The 26120-nt window shown below is 56.9% G+C and overlaps 5 protein-coding genes across 5 annotated transcripts; 4 read left to right on the forward strand and 1 right to left on the reverse strand.

Moving 5' to 3' along the window:
• Positions 1 to 773: 773 nt before the first annotated feature.
• BESB_001610 (Cg8 family protein) lies at positions 774 to 2486 on the forward strand (the record flags this gene model as incomplete). The annotated part of the gene is made up of 4 exons (XM_029358916.1): positions 774 to 1057; positions 1561 to 1658; positions 2064 to 2170; positions 2355 to 2486. The coding sequence occupies 4 exons, from the start codon at positions 774 to 776 to the stop codon at positions 2484 to 2486; spliced, it is 621 nt and encodes a 206-aa protein (XP_029221828.1).
• A 6077-nt stretch (positions 2487 to 8563) lies between these two features.
• Positions 8564 to 11437, forward strand: BESB_001620 (RNA recognition motif-containing protein; the record flags this gene model as incomplete). The annotated part of the gene is made up of 6 exons (XM_029358917.1): positions 8564 to 8572; positions 9096 to 9143; positions 9280 to 9490; positions 9805 to 10066; positions 10830 to 11030; positions 11284 to 11437. 6 exons carry the CDS (start codon positions 8564 to 8566, stop codon positions 11435 to 11437), a joined length of 885 nt encoding a protein of 294 aa, XP_029221829.1.
• A 2715-nt stretch (positions 11438 to 14152) lies between these two features.
• BESB_001630 (uncharacterized protein) lies at positions 14153 to 14518 on the forward strand (the record flags this gene model as incomplete). The annotated part of the gene is made up of 1 exon (XM_029358918.1): positions 14153 to 14518. One exon carries the CDS (start codon positions 14153 to 14155, stop codon positions 14516 to 14518), a length of 366 nt encoding a protein of 121 aa, XP_029221830.1.
• Positions 14519 to 14632: 114 nt separating this feature from the next.
• On the reverse strand, positions 14633 to 15172 carry BESB_001640 (uncharacterized protein; the record flags this gene model as incomplete). Its single annotated transcript, XM_029358919.1, has 1 exon — positions 14633 to 15172. The coding sequence occupies one exon, from the start codon at positions 15170 to 15172 to the stop codon at positions 14633 to 14635; it is 540 nt and encodes a 179-aa protein (XP_029221831.1).
• Positions 15173 to 17691: 2519 nt separating this feature from the next.
• Positions 17692 to 24302, forward strand: BESB_001650 (uncharacterized protein; the record flags this gene model as incomplete). The annotated part of the gene is made up of 10 exons (XM_029358920.1): positions 17692 to 18022; positions 18672 to 19205; positions 19705 to 19806; positions 20224 to 20313; positions 20948 to 21098; positions 21577 to 21711; positions 22069 to 22172; positions 22782 to 22923; positions 23395 to 23567; positions 24163 to 24302. 10 exons carry the CDS (start codon positions 17692 to 17694, stop codon positions 24300 to 24302), a joined length of 1902 nt encoding a protein of 633 aa, XP_029221832.1.
• Between the last annotated feature and the right edge of the window lie 1818 nt (positions 24303 to 26120).

A 26120-nucleotide genomic window follows, 5' to 3' on the forward strand; every position in this document is an offset into this window, starting at 1 on the left:
CTTACAGGCGCCGACATCGGCACACAGCTGTCCACGGTACCACTGCGTTTGCAACGCTCGCCTTGCCTGCTTGGCTGGCAGTCGGACGGCAGAGGCCGAGTGGGTCCTGTGGATCTGAGCGGGGAACAGTACGTCTCATTTCCTCCGCTTCCCGGCGGGCAGACGCCGCCGTCTCACGCTTCTGCTTTATTCTGAGTGTGCAAAGTAGAGCAGCGAGCCAGAACGCAATTTTTCACTAGTCCTCCAGGCGTAGATGGGCCTCGCCGGCCGTGCGAGACAGTCTTTCGGCCGTTCTCACAGATTGGCTTTCGTAAAAAGACGCCGAGGGAGAAGGATGCAGTGCATATGAACTTGGTGGGTGACTTGTCTTCGCAACAGGAACACCATCTCGGATTCGAATCCACATTCGGTCAAGCGGCGCTACTGTCAGAACAGCGATTGGTGCCAGACTCCCCGGCACAGTGGGCGAGAATCTAGGTTTGACATGTATTGTTTTGGACGCTCTTGCATGCGCCGGTCTGTACCGACGAAAGGTTGTGAGGTCGGATCGAAAGCTGCTGTGGAAGGCGCATTTCTAGCGAGGATCCCAAGTTCTCTGTCTCGGTCTGTGTATTGCATTCTGTAATTTGGGAGTTGTGTTGAAAGGTTTCGTTTCTAGTGTCGCTCTTTTTCTACGGCGCTCTCCGGTGCGCACCGCAAGACTCCGGAGGGACTGGTGGTTCGCCTGTAAAAATTGTTGCAGTGCATCCTCTGTGAACACACCCAAAGCAAACATGTTGGCTAGTCGCCTGCTCAGTCGGGCGTCTGCTTTTTCGCCTTCTGTGCGATGCGGCTCCCCGGCCGGCGCGCAGAGATTCATCGCCAACCTTCCGTACCACTCACAGCTTCCGTCGCCTCCTCCTCGCGAGTACAACCCAGACGGGTCACCCAAGGTCTACCGCCTCAACCAGATCAGCTATGACCACAGCTACGACTGGGAACGCTGGTACTTTGTCCCTGTTGGAGTTTTCCACACCGCCTACCGCGGGGTCTTTGCGAGAGACTCCCGCCCCCTCCAGTAAGGATATTCGTTTGCGTTGCCGACACGCGTCCCGATGCAGAAAAGAAGATACGAGAAGACAACAGGCTGACACACACTCTTGAGGACGGGTTGGCCTGCCTTGGTATTCGAGGAAGTGGTAGAACCGCTTTATTTATGTCTCGGCGGTTGCCGTGATTCCAGCAAAACTTGGTGTCAGGAATGCGTGGGTATTCCGCCAGCGCGACCAAATTTAAACAGTCAACTTGACGTCGGCTGTATGCATGCGATGGCGGTTTCCGCTGCATCAACTGCAGCTGAGTCCAGCTCTTCGGTGACAAATGTGAACGTTCAGCAGGAGCTGATGTGTTTGTCAGCAACAAGTCTGCAGACGACGTTGCTCTGGTTCTCTTCGTTTTGACTAGCCGAATTCACTTGCAGCGAGAGCTTGTATCTCGTTAGCCTAGTATCCACGAGGTCCAAGAAACGGACTGGAGCAATTTTTCTTTGTGTGGTTATGTGTATCATTGTTTCGTGCGCAGAGCCTGGCTTCTCCAGTACCACACCGCTGTTATTGCCCTCCCAGCTTTTCTGTTGGTCACTTTCCTTACCTTTGTCTTCAGCAGTGTCGGCCTCTACGGTAGGTACCGTCCCCCTTACACAATCTGTGTACTTCTGCGAAACAAGCAGATAGTTCCTTGTCGGCTGCATGGCCACTAGTAATTCGCAGCTAAACCTCTCAGAAACCTCTCATTTAGTCGCGCGGGAGTCTCGAGCCTAAACCAATAAGCATTTCAGATTGCTTATTGGTTTAGGCTCGAGACTCCGGGTCTCTCGTGCTCAGGAGCATGGTGCATGGATTGTTGTGTCTCAAACTCATTGTAACTGTATGGGGCTTTTTATTCATATGTGCCTGTACTTACATACCTATTTTGGCCTGGTGCGCGGTACGGGATGTATTCTCCACGAGCCGCATACTTTTCATCGCCTGCAAGTGGAATTGTAGGGTTAAACTCTCATGTATCTCCTGCCGTTCATTTTTCAGGCATCCGGCCTAAGCGGTTCACGATTGAGTGGATGCTGGCGAGCAAGGAGCGTGACAGAGCGGAAAACTCCAACCCATGCACCCGCTACCTGGATCGCAGACGCAAGGTACGTTCCAGGTGTTTCTCTATCATTCCGTGGTGGAATGTGAGGTGTTTTTTGCCGAGATTCTCTCCTGTACTGCATGCAGGGCATTTGCCGTAAACTTTTCCGAAAATTTGGGAAAATCACCCACGTGGACGGGTCTGGGAGTGATGGTGTTCCCTTCTGCGTGGCGTATGCGCGTCCTCAGGAGCGTGGCCCCAACTGGATCGTGGAGGACTACCTGCCCTACCATCCATTCTTCATGAACATGAGCAAGTTCCACCACGACACGGAGTACCGCAAGTGGAAAGGAGAGGCGGAGGAGCAGGTTTCCGTATAAAAAAGGGCGCCAAGGCATAGCAGTGCAGACTGCAGCTCCTGGTGACTGAATAGTCTGTTAGCTATGTCACGAAACGACGAAGCCGTCTTTGTGCGGGGGAACTGGTCGCATTCAACATCGGAGATTCCTCATCAAAATGTGGCGTGAATGGTGGTTTAGGCACTTTGCATATTGCACAAAAGTTGACAGAGAGGATTGTTTCAAATGTTTCGCCCCTTTCGCCGAAGCTCTCGACGCAGTTATGTGCAGGGAGACGAGGGACTCAATGAGGGGCAACAGTTGGCATGCAGGAGCGTCTCCACGGCAGGAAACACGAGACTGAAAGACACCGCGGTAGCTCTGCTCCTTCAGTTCTTCTTCAGTCGAAGGGGTCCGCGTCCCGGACCGATAATAAACGGGAGAGAAGCTTGCTGAGGCACTGAAAAGTCTGCTGTGTCTGCGGCCAGTCGCACTTTCTCATTTCCAGTTCGGAAGCCCGGGAAACACTCTTTTGCGTAGCGCTCTTCTAAGCAAGGATACATCTGGGGCACCAGTACCTCCTTGGTGCATTCGGCGTCGATGGATTTCTTGATAAGCTTGCAGGGGCCTTCTGTGTACCCCAGTAGTGATCCGGCTACTACGCGCTGCACACACCAGTACAGCATACACTGTGCTCTGAAAGTACCAGGAATAGGCATTTTGTCGCCGCATTTGTGTTATGCATAGATAAGCACATAGCTGTGTACGTACTGTAGCCAGGGCGTGCAACAGTCGTCGCACGCCGATTGCAGTGTTTCGCCTGTGCGGATCTTTTTGAAAACGTCCGTCATGCAGGGGTTGCTTAACAGAAGACTCTGAAATGGCAATTGTCGCGGGGATATGGGTCGTGGTGTTTTGTCATGGACGAGATTTAGCAGTTCTCACTCGCTGGGACTCAAGCAGCCTCTAGCAAAACGTTTAGAGAGCCCTCAGTCGGCGTCGGTTCCACTCCAGCCGCAGCTGGTCGGGAAACAGTGGTACCACCCTAGCCGAGTGCGTTACATATATTTCATAAACAACGGAGGGACTGTCTTGCCTGATGAAACCTTTCTGCGAGCCCCGGAGTCTGGTATGTGGAAGAGAGTCTGTCAGTTTTATGCAGGAGCCGAGTCTGGCTTACCGAGCCATGGTCCGCGGGCGCAGTGGTCGACCAACCATGCCATTCAACATCTGTTCCGTGCGGCGCGGACGTAATGGATGTGGAAGCTTTCTCGATCATACGAGAAGAGGGCGTCCCAAAAGGTTCAGTGGCATGAATTAGGAGAGAGCGCGCAATGGGAAGCCGGATTAGAGAAAGTCTCCTATGTTTCTGTCGGTCGCAGGAGACCCGCCGGGTAACGGGGACAGTATTTAGACACGGACTCCGCTTCGTCACTGGCTTCAGGTGACACTCCCGTTTGTTCCGCAGGCGTTTGCATGGGTAGGGTTTCTGGTAGGGCCCCTGCAAAGGACGGACACGGAGGCAGGGGCTTCAGCATTAGAGGAGGTACAAGCGCGTAAGCAGACAACTGAGAGACAGACACTCGCAGACCCTCGGAAACCGCCGGGCGAGCCAGTCCCCCACCGTGAACACATACGTGGTGGTTGCCCACGGTGAGCCTTTTTGTGGCCAGAAGCAGTTTCTGTTGGGGGACCGGCAGTGCTCCGCTCCAGCCCCCCAAAACAGCTGGTATGGTCACCTGTATGAAGTGCGTCGCACGGAAAATGCTGTAATGATGTGTACCTAGGCAGCTGTGTACTGCCTCCCAAGTCGTATGGGACACGGTGGTTGCACCAAAGATGCGAGCTCAACACTCTAAGGGCACACCGTAACGACGGCTTCTCTCTTGGGAAGCATAGCATCAGCATCGGTCACTTAACTGTAGGAGGAACTCAGAACAGCAAAAGCGGAGCAAAACAAGACACGGCTTTGCCGGGAGATAGTGCGCCATGCCTCAATCCTACGAAAGGAAAGTAAAGATGCCTGAACATTCCAGCTTACTCTTTCGCACTCTCTGTAGAACTTGACGGGTCGTTTTGTGCAGTGGGGCACAGTGTGTGGCGGGCAGTCCGCACCGTGACAAATCCCTGGAGGCGGTTTCGGCCAGTCAGCCAGCCGTGGTTTCTGGGGGAACGGACCTCCCGCTATTGAGAACGGTGTTTTTCTGGGACACAGAGGGCAGATCGACAATATGGAGGTGTTACCGCACGCGTGTAGGTCGTTTGGGATTTCGACCAGGGAGAGCCCGTGGGTGGAAGTAAATATTGCAGCGTTTCGGCTTTTTTTGCAGGTCACCTGGGCACCAGGACCCCTAGATCCAGTGATGCAGCACTCCGAACGTAAATAGACTCATGAACGTTGTGTAGGGGACCTGCTCGTATTTGCCTTCATGGGCCGTACTTTTGTATGAACAACTTCCTTTCGTCCGCGTTCACTCGTCCGGTAAGTGGGGCTGCTGTGTTTGTGAATACAGTGCCACCTTCAGGCAGATGCATCTGATCGGTTGAATCGTTTGGTCTATTCACTTCTGCGTCAGCCACCTCCGCTGTTGGATATACATGAGTAAAGTCGCACACCCGCATAAGCAGGAATTCAGGGCAGCTGTACTTCTCTTTGGGCACAGTCTTGAAGCAAATGTCGTCCTCCTCTTCGTCGTAGTCCGTACAGACCTCCTGCTCCACTGTGGTGAGACACTCCGTTTCCTGCTGAACGAGAACCTCCTTGAGGAAGGGCAGCACACATGCCGACGCTACATGTTCTCTACAAGCGAAGAGTGCTCGCAGAACACTGTTCTTGGTTTTGGCGCCCTCCGCATCTGACGTGCGCGCGAAAAGGCAGAACCTGGCGGCTCTTCAACTGCGTCAGGCACGCTGGGAGCGGGGGTCAGACAAAGTATTTGCTGTCATTCTGGACTGCTTTGCTAATATTGAACCAACGAGACAAGATGAAGGTAACCGCATCCTTGAATACCTCTCGGGCCTCAGTGTTCATTTCCGCGTAATCACGGATTACTAGGCAGCACAGCAGCATGGATACCACGCGTGTTTTTGACAGCACTGTGAACGCGAAGAGCAGCCAGAAGGCACATCAAGGGTAGTCCATGACAGAATACCCACCTCTGTACAATGGCGGGGCTCCGTGGCATTATCGATGCTCTTTCTGCCGAGTTCACTCTGTTCCAACATCGTTTTCAGCACGCTTGGTAAGCTTTTGGTCCACGTGGATCCACTGTCAATTGATTCAAACGTGCGTAGCTGTCGCTGCAAACATATGGAGGTAAGGAAAGAAGAGGAGTACGCTGTCAGTCAGTAACGCTGAACAGAGGCTTCCCCCCAGGCTTCTACCTGCCTACTTACACATCCTGCTTTTCCGCACTGCACACTTGAGCTCGAAGAGTATGCATACACAAATTTGTATTGTCTCTTTGCACGAGAACGCGTAGAGAAATCCACGCCTGTTCACCAACCTGGTGGCCAGTAGAGTCCAATCACCTGCTGAGGGTCCTGTTTTGGCTGGGAGCCGTCCTCACACTCTTCCACAATTATCTCCTTAGTGCACCTCACGGAAACCTCTTCTTTCTCCATCTGCAGCATAAAGGCGCAAGCATCTCTCCTTGTAATATTCTTTTGTTTGTGCCCAGCCGTAGCTCAACCCACACAGGTCGAGGCTGTTGAAACATGGGTTTCGTTCTCCGCTGGCGGTTCTCTGTGCCTTTTAGTGTTGCCACGCGTCTCCAGTCCGTTGTATGTCGCTGGCTATCCGGAACTCGTTCGAACACAGCGCCTTCTGAGTTTGTAAAAATTCTGCCGGCTTTCGGTTCCTACGACTATTACCTACCCGGAAACAGTCAGACAGCTGCTCTGTTGTTTCTACACGGCAGGGCCAATCTGGTAAAGTGGTAGGTGATGGTTGGACGTGATCTTTTCCAGCGTCACAAACACGGTGAATTTCGGTGAGGGACAAGAAACAGATTCCGATGCTGAAAAGGCCGCCCCTCCCATGGCCGATGGGGAGAGAGCGTCGACGAAGCGCCACCTCGCACATCGATCTAGACGGCGCAAGCCCGTCAAACAGCACACACTTCCCTTGGACCAGACGAGATATTGAAGTCTGTTTTCACACCCAGAACGCAGATGCAGATGCAAAAAAGCACGTACTGTGTGCTCAACTTGCGACAGAGAAAAGGCGATTTGAGAAAAAGTGTAAGTACGGCCTCGGACCTGCCATCACTTTAGCTAGTTGTACAGCTGGAGGCAATGCAACTGCTACTTCCGCCTTCCTTCCTCATAAATGCCGGTCAATAGTTCTCACAAGCAAGAAGTGTTTTTCAGTTGATCACAGAAGGGCGCCGTCGCCTGCGCAGCGGCAGTCTTGATCTAGCATAACAGGCTCCACTGATATGATACTACGTAATGCGCTTTGTTCCGCCTTAAACAGTGAAGGCTTCCACTAGCTTTCTTCTCTCAAACGAAAGTGCAGTTTCTCTCTACGTTGAATGTGGTGCCCCTGCTTGGGGACAACAAGGTGGGAACCCAGCGATTCATTGAGATATGCGTGAGGGAATCAAATCGTGTAGCAGTCCGGTCTCTGTCGGCGGCGCATCCCAAAGGCAAAAGCCCGTTAGCTAGAGGAGCCGTAACGAAAGGGGCTGTTGGAACTGCCATAAGGATGTTACCACTACCGCCTTGAGTCCATTCAGAAAAGTTCCTTGGTGCTGCCAGATAGTGCCACACTGCAGTGCGAAGACAGCACCAGGTAATCAAGAGGTTACTGCCTAAAGTTGGCAATAGCCTTCCAGTGCGTGGAGGTCAGAAGCTTGTAGATACGCGCCGCCTGTGTCGGCGCTCTAACCTTGCGTAAGTCACGTTTTGTGCGGCATCCTGGCAACCACCCTTCTGTGCTGCGGCAAAACAGCAGTACTCGGTATCGCCGGGATGGGGACGCAGGAAGGACAAAAGTGCTGCAATTAGCATCCGTGTTAATCGAAGCACTTCCCTGATCTTGGCCAGACGAATGCGGTGGTGTCTGCTGGAGTGAATGTAAACGAGCCCATGCGGTGTCCTAAACGGCGCGCTACCAGACGCCTGCCCGAGACCACCGAAGATGGTGGCATTTTCATTGGTCGGTCAATCGACATACTCTCTGATTCTGGTGCCAACGCATTAGGATGCCAAGCGGGGCCCTTGAAATTGACACGTGCGGGTACCAACACCGTCTGCATTCTCCAGGCAAAGCCGTGCTGCCCGTCGTGTTCTCCACGGGATCTCTCCTTCTCCGAGTTAGATTACGCCTACTGTGGAAAACAGCGCAGACTGCGTTATATTTTGGGCGAATGTGAAAAGGACAGTTGATACCGACGCCCACGCGCGTGAGCACCTGGTTGCACTTAGCATCAGTGATAACTCTTCCACTAGGCTCGGTGGCCGCGCTTCGCATGCCGCAGCATCACGGTGAGTCGCCGACCGCCAGAGAGGAGATGAGGAGGTAAGTCGGGGAAGGCGTGCACCCTGTCTGCAGCCCCCAGATCCTTGTTTCACTGTGTGCGTTTCCTTTCACGCTGCGGACTGACCGAAACGTACGGGCTGTTGCCACAGGGCACCGCCTAGCAGACGGCGAAGACAGGAACTCAAAAATGAAGACAGCGAAGTGGCGCTGCCGCGCTGAAATTACTCGGACGCGGGGCGGAATCACCCGGAGCCACCCCCGGGTCGACACGTGATACGTACGCTCCGTGCTGGACATGGTGGTGGGCGGGGGGACCAAAACTCCTCTCCACCTCCCCTTTCAAAAGTGGTCGCGACTTGGGCACCCAGCCGTCATCGAGACGGGGACCGGCGCGGGAAGCCGCGTTTTTGAAGTCTGGCTGCGGTGTCCTTCGCAGAGTGCCCCACGCCCAACCCTCTGTGGGCTGGTGGAGCAACATAGTTTTCGGGGTAAGAACTACGTCGATAGTTGGAGCGAGCTCGAGGAAGAAAAGGAGGTTTATTGTGGTTGTGAAGTAGGGATTTTGGTTAGGAAAAGAGTGAGGTTTGTGGAGTGGCGACGGTCGCGAAAGGAAGAGTTTGTACAATTGGACAGAATGCCGGCGGTACGTTAACCCCTTCTTGTTTCCGTGAAAAAGCTTACTCCCCTTGCTGCGCACTTCCCAGTTTTGGGGTAATTTCTTTTCCCAGTTCTATTCACCAGTCTGCATGCACCATCTTGGACGAATAATGACACAAATGTGGCTGTATCCTTTTCTCCACTTTTACAAACTTCTGTACGTCGCTACTCCTTTCTCCTGGTTTTATACATGGTCCTCGCACTGCTCTCGAGCCCCCAGAGCCTCGGATTCCCTCGGTTGCCCCGTTACTGATGACACTCCGTCCGTGACCACCGCCCTTCTTCCCGTGCCGACGAAGTCCGTAGCAAAAAGTGCATTTTTCCCCTTCACTCCATTTGATCCACTCCATAGTTTAACGTTTTCAACGCGCGGACGCGGTGCCCGCGGCTAAGACCGTGATGGGATTTCTGTTTTCCAGCATCCGCGCACGGGGGTGTTGCGGTGTTCAGCGCCCGCGGTCATCGGCGTACTCACATTGACTTTTTCTCTGGTCTGTCTGTTGTATCAGGACGAACAACAGCAGCAACAAGTCCCGCGCGAGGGCGCGACTAACACGGTAAGTAAACCAGCTTGCCGTCGACCCCGCTAGCTATAACCGCGCCGCGCCGGTCGTGTCCCGCCACCGTAGGGAGGGGTCAAGAAGCAGCAACGCGGGCGCTGGTTTTCTGTGGAATGTGTGCGCACGTGCTCAGGAGCCAACCTGCAGAGTGTATGTGGGTAACCTCTCGTGGAAGGTGAGGTGGCAAGATTTGAAGGATCACATGAAGCAGGCGGGCGAGGTCGTGCGGGCCGACGTTTTCGAGGACTACCAGGGCCGCAGCAAGGGCTGTGGTATTGTCGAATACACAAACGTCGAGGATGCCCAGAAGGCTATCAAAGAGCTGACTGACACGGAGCTGTTCGGTACGTGCCGCGAAGACGACGCGAGGACCCTCTGACTCCGGCTGGCAAGCGTGCGCGCCGCCGCCCGTGGGTGTCAGCCGTGCTGACGGGTTTATAGGAGCGGGGCCGTGGTCCCATTTGTTGAGCGAATCATGGCGGCGAGTGTCGGGTTGTTGAGGCCGGGAGGTTGAAGAGGAGAGCGACAGCCACATGGGAGGAAGTGCGCGCGCGTGAGACACGGCGTGGAGAATATGGATCGTATCGACTCGTCGTGGAGAATATGGATCGTATCGACTCGTCGATGCCACCTGTCTTGCCTTTTTTTGTGTCTGCAGATCGGTTGATTTTTGTGCGCGAAGATCGTGAAGACGGACACAAGTTCAGCGGCGGCCGCGGAGGCGGGTATGGAAGCAGGGGAGGTTACGGGGGTAGAGTGGGAGGCCCGATGTGGGCAGGCGGCTACTATGGAGGTGGAGGGATGTATAGAGGCAGAAGCGGCGGGGGCTACTACGGGGGCTATGGCGCACGATTCAACGGCCCGCCTCCCTACAGCATGTACGGCGACATGGGCTACTACGGTCCCCGGGCATTCCGCGGGTAGGATGCCACAATGATAACGAGGGGGCGACGCGCGAAAATGCGCAGAACGCGCTAGCATATATTCTGAACCAGGACAATACACCACGCAGCGGTATTCCATCCGCAAGGGGAAGTCACAGCCCTTCGTCAAATGGCCAGGGAGTAATACATTTATACCTCTCGCTGCCTAGATTGAAAATGATCACGTCGTCGTGTGACGTAATGTCCTTCTGGCGGTGGACAACGCGGAAAATACTAGGGACGCTACTACTGCACAGGAGGCTGCGCGGTCTGTCTGAGGTGGACGTACACGAGGGCCTTGGAGAAGGCAGATGACGCACGCGATATTCGCGTGAAGTTCACGACGGGGAACGGACACGCTAATTGTCTGGCACAGTTCAACCTAAGATGCTTCGTATGGTTACGAGCATCTTCAAAATAATTATCTGCGGGCGGCTGCGAAAGGCGGAGGAAAAAAGACTAGCAGCTCCCTGTCGATGCCTGACAGCTGTTGTGTGGCGCGGCCACGCAAAGCGCGAGAGCGCATGTCCGCAGTCTCGCATTCGAGAGTCTGGCTGCCGCAAGAAAATGCCGAGCTGTTTTAGGAGGATTAGGCGGTGGAGTTTGAAGTGGAGAAATGGCCCGAGCGAGCAATAATGGTATTTGGCATAGTGGAGACTCCTAAATCATTGACGACACATCGTGTCTGGATGATGGACGTGTGGATTGCGGGACGAGCGTTGCCTAGAAGACTTTTTTGTCTCCTCCGCGTGTCTTGCAGACGCGGTGGCATGCGCGGAGGCATGCGCGGCGGTTTTGGAGCATACGGCGGCGGCTTCCGAGGTGGCCGCGGAGGATACGCCGGCGGTGGCGGCAGCCATGGTGATGGAAGCGGGCGGCAGGTGTTCGTCTCCAACCTTCCGTGGAGGACGTCGTGGCAAGATCTGAAGGACTTGTTCCGGGAATGCGGTGAAGTCGTCAGGTAAGCGAACCGCGTGGTGATGGCGTCGGTTCAGATGCGCGCAGACACAGCAGCAACGGTATTGCATGTTTGTGGGCGTGTGTACGGTGGTGCGGGTCGTGCTCGAAACACAAGATATGGAGCGACTTACTTCGTGCCTTTGTGTTTTGAAGAGACGGTAGAAGCTCGTGTGAATGTAGCAAACACCTGCACGGTTGCCAGCGTTAGCGCGGATCATGTCAGGAAGGCTGGTTGGAACTCTGCTTGTGTGTAGGGCCGACGTCATGACGATGCCCGATGGGAGGTCGAAAGGTATGGGAACTGTCCTCTTCGCCAGTCCGGAAGGCGCCCAGCGCGCTATGGAGATGTTCAACGAATACATGCTTGATGGTCGCCCCATTACAGTCCGAATTGACCGAGATGCTTAGATTTTAGCTTACACTGGTCCTGTCCAACCTCAGTTATTGTCGGATGTACAGGGGAACCAGGTGAATCTGGCTTCTGTTTGCATTCGCATTTCATTCGTACTCAAGCCTCACCTTCTCGTCACATTCCGTCTGTTCGCGTTTGCTGGGATGACTTCATGTATCCATATACTATAAATATATTATTTGTATGTATACATATCATCCGCAAGGACAATATCGACTAGTGTTTCCCCAGTTAGCTCGCATAGTCGCAAACATCCGTTTACGTGGGTGGTGGAGAAAGTCGTTCATTCATTTCCCTTGTCGGAAGATGGTTATAAAAGGTCCCTCTTTATTTTTCTGGCGGACACGCGTACCACGCTTCTCTGAACTTCGTGGGTCTTTGATCTGATTGCAGCCCGGCCGGTGCTCTTCACGGCACGTGATGCTGGGGAGTAGAGAATATCAGTGCAAGGGGCCTTATTTGAGGCGTCAGGGTGACCGACCATTGTGGGAGGGCCCGGCTGTGTGGGGGGACGTGCAGCAATCTCACAACGTATTTGTCAGTGGGAGGATTTGTCACCGTGCACCTTCCTGCTGTGCAAATGGGGGGCTGGCGTGCGCGCACCTCGGGCTCTGGCTTCGCGCCAGGTACAAATAGCCGAAAATGACGAAACTCTAGGGCTTTTTCCTTCATCTTCACTCCCCCAATACCCTTCCACACACCAGCACTCGACACTCCATACGATGATGAGTCGTCACAGTGAGGTAGTGGCGCACACGGCGGTCGGCTTGGCACACTCCACCACCTGCACACTGGAGATGCACAGCCCAGCATCCACTGTTGGCCGGCCGCACACGTCGTCGCGTGCCCTCGACTCCACTGAGTTGAAGCTGACATCTTCGACTGCGTACCCAGCAGCAGCGACCGAAGACAGCTGAACGAAAAGCTTCGGCAGCACAGCCTGTAGAGGTTCACGACGCCGCAGCGGACAGGTTCCCGAGAGCAGGCGCGGCCTGGAGCTCTCACCGCGCGGGAAGCTACGCTGGTAATGTCTGCGGCGCAGCCCAAATTGCGGCTGCCGTCTTTCGGAACCGCAGACCGTGCGTAAGCTGCGGAGCCTGAGCGACCGGAGACGGCACGCCGCGGGGCGCTGCAAACAGGTAGTGCCGAAGTCCTGCTCTGCGGGAAAATGAGAGGGGATGCGCCTCTCGAAGTTCCAGAAGTTTAGGGTTTAATCTGGAGCAGACGAGCACTGAAGTGCTCATCTGCTCCGTGTCGCAGTATGTGCGTAGCCTGGAATTCGAAAGGCTAATAAGCTACTGTTCGGCGGCAGACTACTTCAGAGTTTCTGAATGATTGTAGAAGCAGGCAGGCTCTAGGTGCCCTTCGATCCTCGCCGTGCCGAGGTAAAATCCAGTGACACTACGCCAACGAAGAGCGCGACGCTGTATATTACGTGCGCTGACTGACCCTATACGACCCTGATTACACCCGACGTCTTCCTGATCAATTGACTCCTTTGTTCGACTGTCATCCGCCATGCACTCGCAGCTCCTGGGTCTAGCACATAGCAAAATATCTGCGGACAACTAACGTCAGTACCCTTGCGCGAAAGACTGGGCAACCAGCACGACAGATCTGGTGGGAACTGCACAAATATTCACTTCGACAGTCCTTTCCTTTCACATCAGTTGTATGTCTACTAGCGCGAACATAACTCTGAGAGCAGTCACACGTAAGAAGATAGAAACACTACACGATAAAATGATCAGAATGCCGAGGGGAGACATTACTGCTGTCTGCTGAGAACCTTTTGGCCGCTCAGCCGGCGAGTTCTCGTCACATTAAGAAGATAGAAATACTACACGATAAAATGATCAGAATGCCGAGGAGAGACATTACTGCTGTCTGCTGAGAACCCTTTGGCCGCTCAGCCGGCAAGTCCTCGTCACATCTCCGTTTGGCTTGTTCTCAACTGACGACACCGTTGGATGGACGTACCTCCCAGCAAACGAACCACAACACCTAAGAAAAAACCCCTGGCTCCGCCCCCGCGGATGGCTGTCTCTGAGATTTGCCATCCTCCGACAGTAACCGCCACGAGCTTTCTACGCGAATAGACAGATAAGTCTCTCACTAGAAACCCATTTAACTCACCCTACGCAGCACAAGGCCTCAGACAGTCAAGAAGGTCGTATCATGTTCACACCACACTCAACTCGAGAATTCATCACGGGCTTACAAAAGTTGAACACACTTGAAAAATAAACAATCCATGGACTTCATAACTCTGGCTAAACGGAAGCTTTGCGTCGCCCAGATATGTGACATGCACCAAAGTGGGTATTGAGATAAAAGACAATCTTACTTATACCTTTTTTTCATCCGCCAACTGCACGCCCCGGAAATGCTCTTGCTTGCACGCGTCCACATCATGCGAAAGCACCCCGAAACGAAGACATAGAAATAAGTCAACTTCCACGCCCGTGCCCATGTCATTGAGATCCGAGGCCTCGCCTACACGGCCTTGCGGTAGACGCCAGAGGCCCGAACCTCAACGAGAAAGACGAATTACCGATGACATTACGTGGCATCCTTTCCAGTTGTTGACAGCATCCTCCTTATCTACTGCGCCACATTCTTTGGACATAGTTACTAGGCATTTGCCAGTCCGACTACTCGATCCGCAGCGCACATTCCTCTACTGCCTTGCGTTTTTCTGCTGTCCGGCCATGGCTTCAGCACGGAATGCGAACCACGCAAGCAACGCTCTAAGCCTCAAGCACGCGTCCCTCCCGTATTACGATCTTTGTTTTTACTCAACGGGACAAGCAGACAATTTTGGTGCCCTGAGCTCGTCACCCCCAGGGCCAGACAACGCAGCTGCGCTGGTTGCAGAGGCCGTTGTCGCCGCTGGCGGGAGAGGGGAGCGCGGGTCTGGAAAATCAGAACACACATGTTGTTGGATTGCTCCCTCCCGCCTCCTGTCGAACCCCCTAGAGCCGCCCGCGCAGCCTGTCAAACGCTTTGCAGCGCCGCCGCCCCGCGACGCAGCTCCTCCCGTGTGCCGTGACCCGCGGCGTCTCCCATACAAGTAGGAGAATTTGCACCCACTCAATCCGCTTTCTCTCAGCCACAACCATCACTCGGCGCGGAAGGCGCCAGCCGGGGTACACGGGGGAGGCGACCTCCTCCCCCTCCTCCTCAAACGCTCAATCGCTGACGCAGTCGCAGGCGACCCCCCGGCGACTGTCGCTATCGGAGAAGTGCGACGAAGCGGTTTTCCCCTCCTCTGGCCTGGCGTCTCGCAGGCAGGAGCAAACGGGAGGAGAGACGACGTTGTGCACCGCGTACGAGCGGCTGCTGTGGGGGGGCAGGGGCAGATCTGCCAGGTCTGCGGACTGCGTCAAGGAACCCGGCGGTACCCCCCTTCCAAAGATGTCCGCGAGGCCCTCGCTGGCCTCTGAAGCGACGGAGCTCAGACGCCTTGCCGGCGACTCGGAGCCCACGGAGGTCCCGTCGGGGCTGTTGGCCTCGCGCGAAGGACACTCTGCCTCGTCTTGAAAAATTCGAGGGAAGCGCACGACGAGAGGAATCGTCCCGGCGTTGAGCTTGCAACACACGGACGAATATGTGACATCCAGAAGCCGCTCTAAACACCGGAGATTGTCAAGGGGCGACGTCGCCGTTGAACCCACCTCGCACTCGGGGTGGAATGTGAGGTCGCTACCCACATTCCCGCCCGCCGCCATTTTGCTCGTCTCTGGACTCAGGAAACAGAAATTCCCGGCCAAACGCCCAAGCTACACACCGGAAGGAGAGAGGACCTCTCAATCGAAAAACCTGCGACGGGAGCAGAGCGAACACGAATCAGACTCCGCTGGGAAGAGTTGATGCTCAGTTTCGAGGCAAGATGCGTCCGACGTGGCAGCAGGCGGACTTTTTCGCTCCTCTTCACCCTCACATTGGCTTCACAGGACTCCGCGGGGAAGAGCGAGAAGAACGGGAGGACGCTGGCCCTGCAGCAGCGGGTTCTCTAGCCCCGGAACGGGAAGCGGGTCGAGGAAGGCTGACGCCGGAACGCGAGTGAGATTCGAACGGCTGTGAGAAAAACTTCGTGAACTCGGCCTCCGGTTGCGCTGGAAAGAATCCACACGCCCACGCCGCCCGGCGTGGAACACTGAGACCCCGACAACGCAGAGGAGGCCGCCTCAGCCGAAACGCAGCGTCGAGACAGCGACTAACCCCGTCACTCACGAAAGCAGACACGTCCGCCCCTCTGGCAGGTTCACACACGCCCTCTCTGTAGACGCTGGACGTGCGGTATTCAGAAGAGAGAAACCGCCGTCTGCAGCGGGTCCTTTAGGCACACCGCGACCCCGACGCCCCCACGGCACCCTCCCGCCACTTTCGGTCAGCAGGGAGCGACTTGGAACGTTCCAGCATGACGCAGAAGAGAGAAAACATCGTGGCGTTGGATCGCAGGATCAGATTGTCTTCAGGCGCACTCAGGCCCTGGCGCACCCCTCCTGCAAACCGCGAATGCGCTTCTGGAAGGGGCGGTAGGTCTGCCTGCGGCACAGCGGCGGGGCGGCGAGGCAGGTGCCGCCCGTTCCTCAGGGCCGAAAGTGCAATGCAATTTCACGAAGTGGTTTATCCCGTAAAAAAATTTGAAAATGCGAGGTTACGGGTGGCAGACGGCACGGAATAGATGTGGGCGCTGGCGTGGCCTGCGGCCTCAGCTTCCGTCACACGCCTGAAGCGGCGCCGCGTCGGCGTCATTTACGGGCAAAGCGGATCGCGAACGCGACAGTCTCAGACCCGACACCCACTCTCGTTTCAAAGCAGCGGAGAAGCAAGTCATTTCTATCTTGGCTGCAGTCCGGCTGCACGAGGAGGAAGGGAGCCGGTATCCTTTTCGAAAACGCGCCGGCCGCGTCGTCAGAGACGTTGGGTTTCTGCTGGCGTCGGTTTCAGGCCGCCTCCGTGGCGCTCGTCGCAGACAAAAACCTTTGCAAAGTCTACAACGTTGTCACAAAGCGAGCCCGGCTCTGTCTTGGGTCGCGCTGTACCCTTCTTCCGCAAAAACCTCAGTGCGCCGGCGCACCGAAAAAACTGGCTCCGAGTCGCCGCTCCACTCTCGGACTCGTCGACGCCCGCGCCGATCGACGCCGTAGAGGATCCCGGTCACACTGCCCCCCAGCAGCCACGCTGTCGGTTCTTCGGGACCGAAAATCTGCGCGGGTTCCACCTGACACGTCTGTGCGCAGGGACGGCGGCCCAGCCGGCCCGAGGCTGACGCGCTTTGCAGCGAGTGGATCAAGAATGTTGGGCGACTCTGTATACAAGCCGACCCACCTGGCTGCAAGCGAGCGGAAGGCACAGGGCGCAGGGCGCAGCCAGCTGCCCCTCGAGAGGAGCTCTCCGCCTCCCGCACCAGACTTGCACGTCCGTTTAAAACAGTTCAACGCCTGGAATTTATGCACAGAACTCTCAGGGAAGAGCGTCGTCCACGCGAAGGCAGCTTTTGCGCGCTGCGCGAGCTGCCGAGGTCTCCTTTTGGCGGCGCTCGGCGCCACGCTCAGTGTCACTCTGCGCATGCGCCCGTGTCTCGCATGCCCGCCATGTTGTCGACTGCTGCTTTGCGGACCTCGCACAGAAGTTTGACTTACTCTTGCTGCTCGGGGTCACTTCCCTGTCGCCCAGAGTTTGCGTGACCCTACCAACCGTCAGGCAGATCTCGGGTTTGAAGGTCTCGACTGCCGAGGGCCTTTCTGCGTCCATCTGTTTGCCCAGCCCAGCGAACGCGCCTATCAAAAACGCGAAAAACAAACGGCGTTCCTGTTTTCTCGCTCAGCTGACCTGTCTGCTGGCCGTGTTTCCCTTTTTCCACAGTCCACTTGCTGCATGTCCGCCCTTTAGTTTCTTAAGAGTCTCTTTTTCTCTGGACCGCAGCCTCGTGTGCAGTGTTAGCTGTCCGCGCGACGTCTGCCTCCCCGCTAGCGGGCGCTTTTTCCGCGTTTTCCAACGTCGCAGCGCATCTCCACAAAGTGTCTGTCCTCCTTTTCTTTCCGTCGGCTTGCCCGCGCTTTTCTGCGTGCGGTCCCCTTCCCCGCTTTGACTCGGGCGGCCGCCTTTCTGCTCGCGTCTGCAGTCTCCACGCGAGACTCGCTTCTGCGTCTTCCGCGCAGCCGCGCCTCTCGCCGGCGCAGCCGCGCCGCTTCTGCGCATGTCTTCCTCATGACAGCGTCTCCCGGTCTCGCGTCTCTCCATGCGCCCGCACCACTCCGCCTACGCGCCCTCAAGCGGCCCGGGCGCGGGCGCGTCTCTGTCTAGCGGCTTTTTTTTCGGCGGGACCGCCTTGGGCGCCGCGGGGGGAAGCCTCTCGGGGTCTCTGCCCCTGGCGATGAGTTACCCCTCTGGCGCCGTGAGCAGCTCGAGCAATGCGCGGGGAGGCTCCCAGCCTCACGCCAACGCCCGGCGAAGCAGCTGGAGCACTGCTTGCGCGGTACTGGGCTTTGAGCGAGTCACCGGTGTCTATCTCTTCTCGTGTCTCGCATGCATCAGCGTCGCCATCGCCTTCAACACTGCTGGGTCCGTAGGTGCGTCCCGACGGTGCCAAGACCCGGAGAGCCCAGAGCTTCTCGCTCTGCTGCGCCTGCCCTTGACAGCTTGCTCTCTAGCCTCACCGTGAATGTCTCCCTGTGCACGGAGACGGGATAAGCATTCTTGGGAGTTCATCTCGCATGGAACGGCGACAGGCGGGCTCTGCGAGCCTTCTTAGCCCCCCTTAACATGCGCCGCCGCGCGCGCATCCTCCTTGGCTCGGACTACGCACGCGTTTCTCTGCGCTATGCGGGCGCCCTCTAGAGCGGCGTAACACAAGAAAGTTTAAGCTTCAACGTGGCGTGCCTGTCTGCCTTGCATTGAATGTGGCGGGAGATCGCTGAACGTGTGGCGCCTTGCTCAGTGTTACACACAGAGTGCTGCGATACATCTCACAACAGGGAAGATGAAGCATCCCTCAACGGCACTGCACCACTCCACAGCTCGACAGGTTTTCTCGTCGCCGACGCGAGAGGTGCTCGGGTTGTGCCGCAGACACCTGCAACGCAACACACTCTTGCTCTGACGTTGTCTTCCAGTTTTAGCGGTTGAGACACCGGCCCCAGGCGCTGCCCGCCACCCCACACGCGTTTGTGATGCCTCCCCACCTCCTCGGGCCCCGGTTCTTGTCTCTGTTGCGCCCAGCGTACGAATACTACGTCAGCTGCCACGGGAGTGCGACGGTGTCGCACGGCGTCTTTCTCGTTCTCGTCGCGTTTCAAGTTTTCTTTATTGTGCTCAAGTGGTGGCGGCCGACTTCCTCCGCGGCCTGGGCGTGGCTAGGCGACGCGCCGGCGGCACCTAGCCACGCCCAGGCCGCTCCCGCGGTCCCCCTCGCCGCGCGGGCGTCGCCTGCGGGAGGCGACTTGCGCCTCGAAGACCTCATTCAGAAGGGGTCTGACCCCACAGCGGTCGCCGCCGCCGGCGCCCTGGGGGCCAGCGAGAAGGCGGGGGGGTTACTGTTTCGCGACGACCCCCGCAACCCCGGCGCCGCCCTGTGGCACCACGGCGGGCTCCGCTTGAAGGCGGCACTGCGCGAAGGCGAGGAAAGCCTCTCCGCCCGCAGCCGCCAAAGTGGACTGGGCGCGGGCAGCAGCGACCGCGAAGGAGACGGAGAGCTCTTCGCCGCAGTCGGAACGGTGGGTTTCTGGCGCACTCTGCCGGCGCTGAACGAGTCGCGTTGCAGATGTTGCAGCGAGCTGTGGACAGGCACAGTGCAGACAGGAACTTCCCCAAGTGTGCGCCGCGGCACTGTTGTCTCCTTTGTTGGGACACGCGTTCGCTCCTTTTCTGTGCGGTCTCCTGTTCACAAATATACGCTGGACTCCCACATACTTAATGCACTCACCATGACTGTCACGAAAAAGACAGAGAACTCAGATCCGGTAAACAGAAACCTCCCAGAGGAAAGGCTCGCGCCCAACACACCAGTGCAGACACCAAAGTCCGAGACAAAACCTGCACGGTCGCAGGACGGAGGCTGAGGAGGGGGCTTAGGGACTACGGCCAAGGGTTGCGGAGCGCTTCGCGGCTTCGAGGCGCGTGCGTCGCGGGCGCCTGAGGCATGTGAGAGATCGCGCCTGCAAAGCGAATGCAGCCGGGCGCGCGTGCGAGTGTCTGCAGGCGACCGCGATTGGGGGGACAGGCGCTGAGCGCCAGCTCGTCGGCGCGCGCCCAGTCACTCGTGAAGGGCCTTCCGCGCCGCCGCTGCTGATGGAGGAGGAGCACTCGGACCCAGACATCGATGATGGACGCCCGGCCTTTTCAGCGAGATTCCGCGGTGAGAGCGTTTGCCTAGGCCCCTCGTCGCGCCCTGCGAAAAGCGATCTGTGTTTCCTCTATTTGCGCCGATCTGTTCCCGAGGACTCGACTGCCCGCGGAGCTCCTGGGTGCGCGTCGCCTCCGCGCTGCGTACCCGCCTCCTCTTCTCTGGTCGTCGTCGGCGACCGCTGAGCGAGGAGTGGCCTGACACTCGACTTGCGCTGAAACCGTCCTGTCTGGGCGACACAGACGCTGCGGAGGCCTCTGCCTGTTAGCAGCAGGCTGACCGGGGGCGACCCGCGTGAGCCACATGAGCCGCGTGGAGACAGCGGGTGTTTAGGTTTCGTGGGAAGGCCTCGCTTCCGCGGGCGAAGGCGTGGGCGCCTCCTCTGCGTCTCAACTGCGTGCTGGGTGTTCTGCGGCTGCGTCTTTTCAGATCTGGAGAGCGGAAGACAGGGCTTTTTGTACACGGGGGGACGGGCGCTGCTCGTCCCCTCGTGGCGGCCGAGGGGCATCTGTTGGAACTGTAAGCGGCACCTGCGAAGAGAACTTTAGAGTGTCTAGCTGACACTCATCCGCTTCCATGGCAGTAAACCGAGGCAGCCGTGGCTCTAATAGGTCCTGCAGAAAGCAAACAAGTCGAGCCGAAATGTCGTCGCTTGATCGTGCAGTTCGCGAAGAAGTTTGTCTTCATGAAGCGCGTCATAAATTGCAGCGCGGCGGGACATGGAAAGGCCCGTGGTGGTTGACGCGCAGCCGTGCCGAGCCCAGCGGACGTCTCCTTTCCGAGCGCCTCCCTGGCGAGAGAGACCTGAGTGGAGCCTGAAATAGACGCACGGATTTTTGGTGTGTTTTCGAAACCGTGCTGACGCAACAGAACTTCGTGCCTCTCTGGTTTTTTCGCACGGCGCATCCGCGCTGTGCCTTCGCGCCGAGACTGGCTGGAACGGTCCAGGCGCATGCCATCCGCGGCCGTGCTTTTGCTGTCGCCACTTTAATTCTGTAGAGACACACTCTGTGGACGCGGAGTGTGTCTCTACAGAATTTATTTCGTGTTTTCAAGCGGAATGGCGACGCGGTCGGAAGGCTGGAGCCTCGCCGTTCTTCGCGCAGCTCTGCGTTGCGAACGCGCCTCTTTTTTTTTGTTTCTCCTCGCGCAGCCACGTGGGTGACGCTGGAGTACCTCGTCTACGGTCTCGGGTTTTACTCCGCAGTCCTCGGCTGGCGAGTCTACGGCGGCCTCGCGACCAGCAACTTCGCGACGCTGCGGACCTGCGCCCACATGAACGTCCTCTCTTTCGGTGCTGATTTGTGAGCAAATGCACAAGCACGGGACATATACTGCTCCTACATAATAATACGTGCTGCTCCTGCTACATATGAATGAATATTCATATAAGCATATATGTTTCGTGCGACAGGAGGTGCATGTGCTTGGCTTGCGCGCCCCATATATATATATATATATATATATATATATATATATATATATATATATATATATATATATATATATATATAACTGTATAGAACGTGTGAAGAAGAGAGATCGGTGTGTGCGGAGTTTCGTGGAAGCCCTGTGGGCGTCTCTGTTTACGCGGAGGCTGGCTTCTCAGTGCAGACGAGTCCGCCTGTGTGTCTGCGGCGCCGCGCCTGGAGGCTTCGCCGTCGTTTCGAAGGCCGGCTGAGACCTCGTTCTCCCCCAAGACTGGAGCCTCGCGCTATGCGATGCGGACTTCACAGGAGGGATGTCAAGTGTGCGGCGCGTGTCGCTCTGTCTTTCTTGCAGGCCGCTGGTTCACAGCGTCGTCTCGGATTTCTCGTTTGTTGAGAGCTACCTCGCGCTGGCCACGACGATGCTGATTGTGCGCAAGTACCGCGACCCCTACTGGCTGAGCTCGTACTGCAGCTGGGACCTCTTCCGGTGAGGCTCATTTCTTCTCGGCAGACCGCAGCGCACTGCTCGAATGGCTCGCGGCCTGTGCAAGGAGGCACCTTTCTGGTTGCCGCGGCTAGGGGGGGGGGGAGGGGGAGAGGTGCGGGAGGAAGGCACTGCGTTTAGGGTTTAGGCTTGCGCCCCACGTTTCCTTCGTGTTGAAGAGACAAAGATGCACTCGCGCTTCGCAGAGAGCTACCCGGTGAGGATAGGGGGCGGGGCGAAGGCGATAGTACGTTCGTTAGCCTTCGCGACGACTTCATTGTCATGCGGGTAGAGAGCTTGAAGGCCGCCGCTGGTTCGGTTCGACGGTGTCTTTTTTTGCCGGGTGACACGCCCCTGCAGGAAGTGCCCCAAGTCGCTCAAGACCGTCTTCATTCTCCAGGCCTTCCTGCAGGTGGCGATCCTTGCCACAGCCGCGGCGAAAATCGCGCGCTGCTGGATGACAGGTGCGCCCTCACGTCGCGGACTGAGCTCGGTTTTTGCATCCACATGTCTGGTTTCAGATGACCCAACTCCCTGCTCTTCACCTCTTGTCTCGCCGTGGAAAAAACACGGTGGACTCTTGCGCGGGGAGGAAATTCGCTTTCTTCAATAGGTGCTGCCGCGTGCACGTGCGCGGCGTGTGGCGGAATTTTTCGTCTCTGCAGAGGGACTTGCTTCGCGCGGGAGTCTACTACGATATTTATGCGGGGGGGGGGGGGGGGGGGGGGCGAGGGGGCTAGATTTCGACGGAGTCAGCCTGGGACCGGAGGAATTTTGGTGAGGCGTCTCTGTCTGGAGTTCGCGGGCGTCTGTTGCGTCTCAGACCGGTGCTGCCTTTCTAAGCCTACCAGGAGATTCAGGCCACGGGTTCATCTGCTGCTGCGCGCTAGTCTGTGCCTCCCGTGGGGTCGTTTTCCCTCCTCGTTCTCTGCTTTGCCGCTTTGTCGGTCTAGGGGTGCGTTCTCTCCGGGCTCCTGTGTCGCGTGCCGGCTGTCTGACTGTCCCTGGTGCCGTTTTTTCACGGCTGCGTTTGCTTTCGCTTTGCTCTCTTCCCTCTGGCGCCTCCCGCGCAGGCTACGGCACGCCTATGCAGATTCTCTCGGCGCTGATGCTGGTCAGCGTCCTCATGTGGGCGGTGACGGTTCTCGGGCACGTGCTGCAGACCGACCGCATGCCGACGACGTTCGCCCCAACCCTGGAATATCATTGGCTCTGGTGAGGGAATCGAAGGTAACAGAGAGCGAACGGAAAGGGCCCTTCTTCGAACAGCCGCGCCTGCAGAGCAGCCGGCGTCTGCCTCTCGCATGATCAGGAGAGCGGCGGAGGCAGTGGGCGTGGAAGCAGAGAACTCGGGGTGCGAAAGCCGCGCAGACAGACGCGGCGCACGAGTGGACCTTTCGAACCAAAGAGGGAGGGAGGGAAGGCTTTTGAAAAAAGAGAGAGAGCAAGAAGCCTTCTCGAGAGAAGGGAGCAGAAGGAAGACGACCGCTGGAAAAAAAAGGCACTGGGATGAATTCGCGACTTGCTGAGAGCGCCACGCGCGTTGGTCGAGCTGCGCGCCCTTGGCTCGTCTTGCCGGCTTCGCGCGCCCGCGTATGCAGGACTCCCCAGAGTTCATCTCTTCTGCATTTTGGAGGCAAGGAGGCGGGAGTTGGGAGTTCTGCCTGTCACTGTGTCTGTGCTCAGGGCCATGATCTGCATGGCGATCATCTGGTTTTGTGGCTTCCTCTTTTATCTCTCGGTCTACGGCGTGCGGTGTTGGCCGTTCCTCGCTGTACATACAGCCGTCTGGCTCGTCTACGTGCTGGTCACTGCGTGGAAATTCCACGCCATCTTCCCAAACTGGATGTCTGGCCTAGGTAAGGCGATCCCGACTCGCTTTTTTCGTGCCACACCTTCTGTGAAACATCCTCCTGAGCAGCCGCAGCCCCATCCAGGAGGGGGAGGGAAGGGGGGTGGCAGATGCAACGGCGCTTTCTCTGCGTTGCTCGGGGCGCGGTCAACTTGAGCTCGACGTGCTGACAACACACAGACATATAAATATAAAAAATAAATACATATATATATATATATATGTATTTACTCACGTGCATGTCTGTACGCGGGCCGGGATACGCGGTCGGGGTTTCGCTTCCAGCCGCCTGAATAGAGACAAGAACGGATCTCCTTTTTGAGTGAGGGATTTCCGAAAGCTTCTAGAGCCCTAAAGTTGCATTTTCAACAACTGGTGACTTTCCCTTTCTCTCTCAAAGGCTCTTAAGTAGCGGCCTTCTCGCCGCTGCGTCAGGAAGCAGCAGCGCGTGCTTTCGATGCACAGGAGACTTTTCTATTGAAGACCCACCAGCGGGCTACAGCCCTTCGGCGCGTGTCTACGATGAACAAGAGCCTGGCGGCAGGCTGCGAGCGAGGCGCCTTTATTCTGTTATGCCTGAACTTTTTTTCGTCTTTTTTCAGAAGATACCGAGGCCTTCTCCCCTCCGTCCGACGACCAGCGCCACGTCTTGGCGCGGGGCAGGAGAGAGCAGAGCGTTCGCGTGTTTAGAGACGAGCCCAGACTTGGCAGCGCCCTTGGCATGCCAGCGAGTTACCGCTGAAACCCCCTCACGAGGATTGAATGCATGCCCGAACCCTCGACTGCAAGCGTATCTTCACGTACAAAAGGAGACGCTGCGTTCGTCGCGCGCATCTGAGCTCATGTGCGCATGCGGCTGCGAAGCGAGCGACACCAAGCTTCTTGGCGAAGGGCGCCGCACAGATGTGCTTGTATTCCGTTTGTATCCGTGCAGTTTCCCGATCGCTCTCTGCGTTTCCATGCATGCGCGTGGATATCTCGAGTAGGGCTCTACCTGGCCTAGGGATGCCGCAACGGCGCCGCGGACGCTCCAACGTTGAATTCTGTCGATTTCGGGGTCGGGGGGATTCCTGGGAGATAGGCCCGCGTATGTGGCGTACGAACGCGAGGGACAGGCGAGAATGACGGTGGATTTACGCGGCTTGGACATGAGGCGGTGATTCGAGATCGCCCTTCCTTTTTCCACATGAAGAAGGCTTTTCCGCGCCAGTGAATCCGCATGCAGTCCAGCGTTGCTTACAGTACAATTGCTGTATACCGTAGTCCCTTTCCATCCCGTCTGCCGAGCCTCTGCGTAGAACGCGTAGAACGCGAGACTGTGCTGGGCGGGGGGGGGGGGGGGGGGGGGGCGGGAGTTGGGAAGGGGGGGGTTTAGGGGGCGGGAGGCGCGGCAGTCTGCGAAGGCGAGCGCGACGGCCTCAGAGTTGAGCTGCACGTGTTTTTTGCATTTTTATTTCTTTTTGGCACTTCTGGGGTAGACGGTGTTTTGCTGAAGAGTGCTGGATGAAGTGTATTTCTGTTCGCGTTCTTTGGTTTCCTTCTCATAATGGTACGAACTTTTCAAACGCAATCGCTGTCCGAAGTTGCCGACCCTACCGACTCTGGATCCTCCGCGCAACAGACATCAGACCCTCGATTCCATAGTTCAGACGCTAACTTCCCGGCTGAAGCCCCCCCCTCTTTGAAAAGCTCCCCACTTGCCGCTAGCCTGACCTCAAAGTCCCACAAGCCATGCATCTACAAACTATGGCCGAACTCCCTTTCACCTCGATTGCGCTTGGACACTTTCTCTGCGGGTAGACGCTACGCCGCTGTTGTCCGTCTAGAAACAGATCTAGCCTCGCTGCACATGCGATAGAATGTGGGAAGCCAGCGGGCGAATGCAACGGAGAACTGGCCCAAGTGCGGCTGCTTTGACGACCCAGAGGCAGTTTCGATTTCTCGCTGTGCTGCGGTCATTCTGGACGCAGAGGGCCGCCATTTAAAGCAAACACAGTCGACTGGAGACACTGAAACTTCACCGCGGCTTCACGTCCGCCATGCATCTGGAAGCTGCGGTTTCGCACGAGCTCGCGAGAGGCTCATCGTCTTCCCACACCACGAACTGAGAAGCAGAAATGGAGAAAAACTTTGGATGAGGCTCCCGAGTCGGGCGCGACAAGCGCTGAACCTCTGTGCATTGACACACTGGTGCCTGGCCTCGTGACTCGCGTGCGTGTAGACTACTGCATGCGTGTAGTAGACCCATGCTCTGAAGACGAAAAACGGATGCGACGCAGGGAGGAACCCCCAAGTGCCGCCAATCGCGTGGCTGTATCTCTTCAAGCGACTCCGAAAGGATCGCAGCAGCAAAGAAGAGATAGAGGTTAAAGACACGCCGTGCTTTGCTCGCGGCGACTCCTGCGTGCACTCCCACGTGAACCCCTCTCGCAGCGTTGCATGGCTGTTCGAGGACGGTTTTACAGTATTGCTGATATTCAAAGCCCCTTCCTCGTTACCCCCACGTAGTCTCATTTTCGACGACATCGCCAGCTCTTCCAAGCCGCCTTTGCGTTCCTGT

The sequence above is a fragment of the Besnoitia besnoiti genome, chromosome I (genome assembly GCF_002563875.1).
Source record: "Besnoitia besnoiti strain Bb-Ger1 chromosome I, whole genome shotgun sequence".
Classification (NCBI taxonomy): domain Eukaryota; phylum Apicomplexa; class Conoidasida; order Eucoccidiorida; family Sarcocystidae; genus Besnoitia; species Besnoitia besnoiti.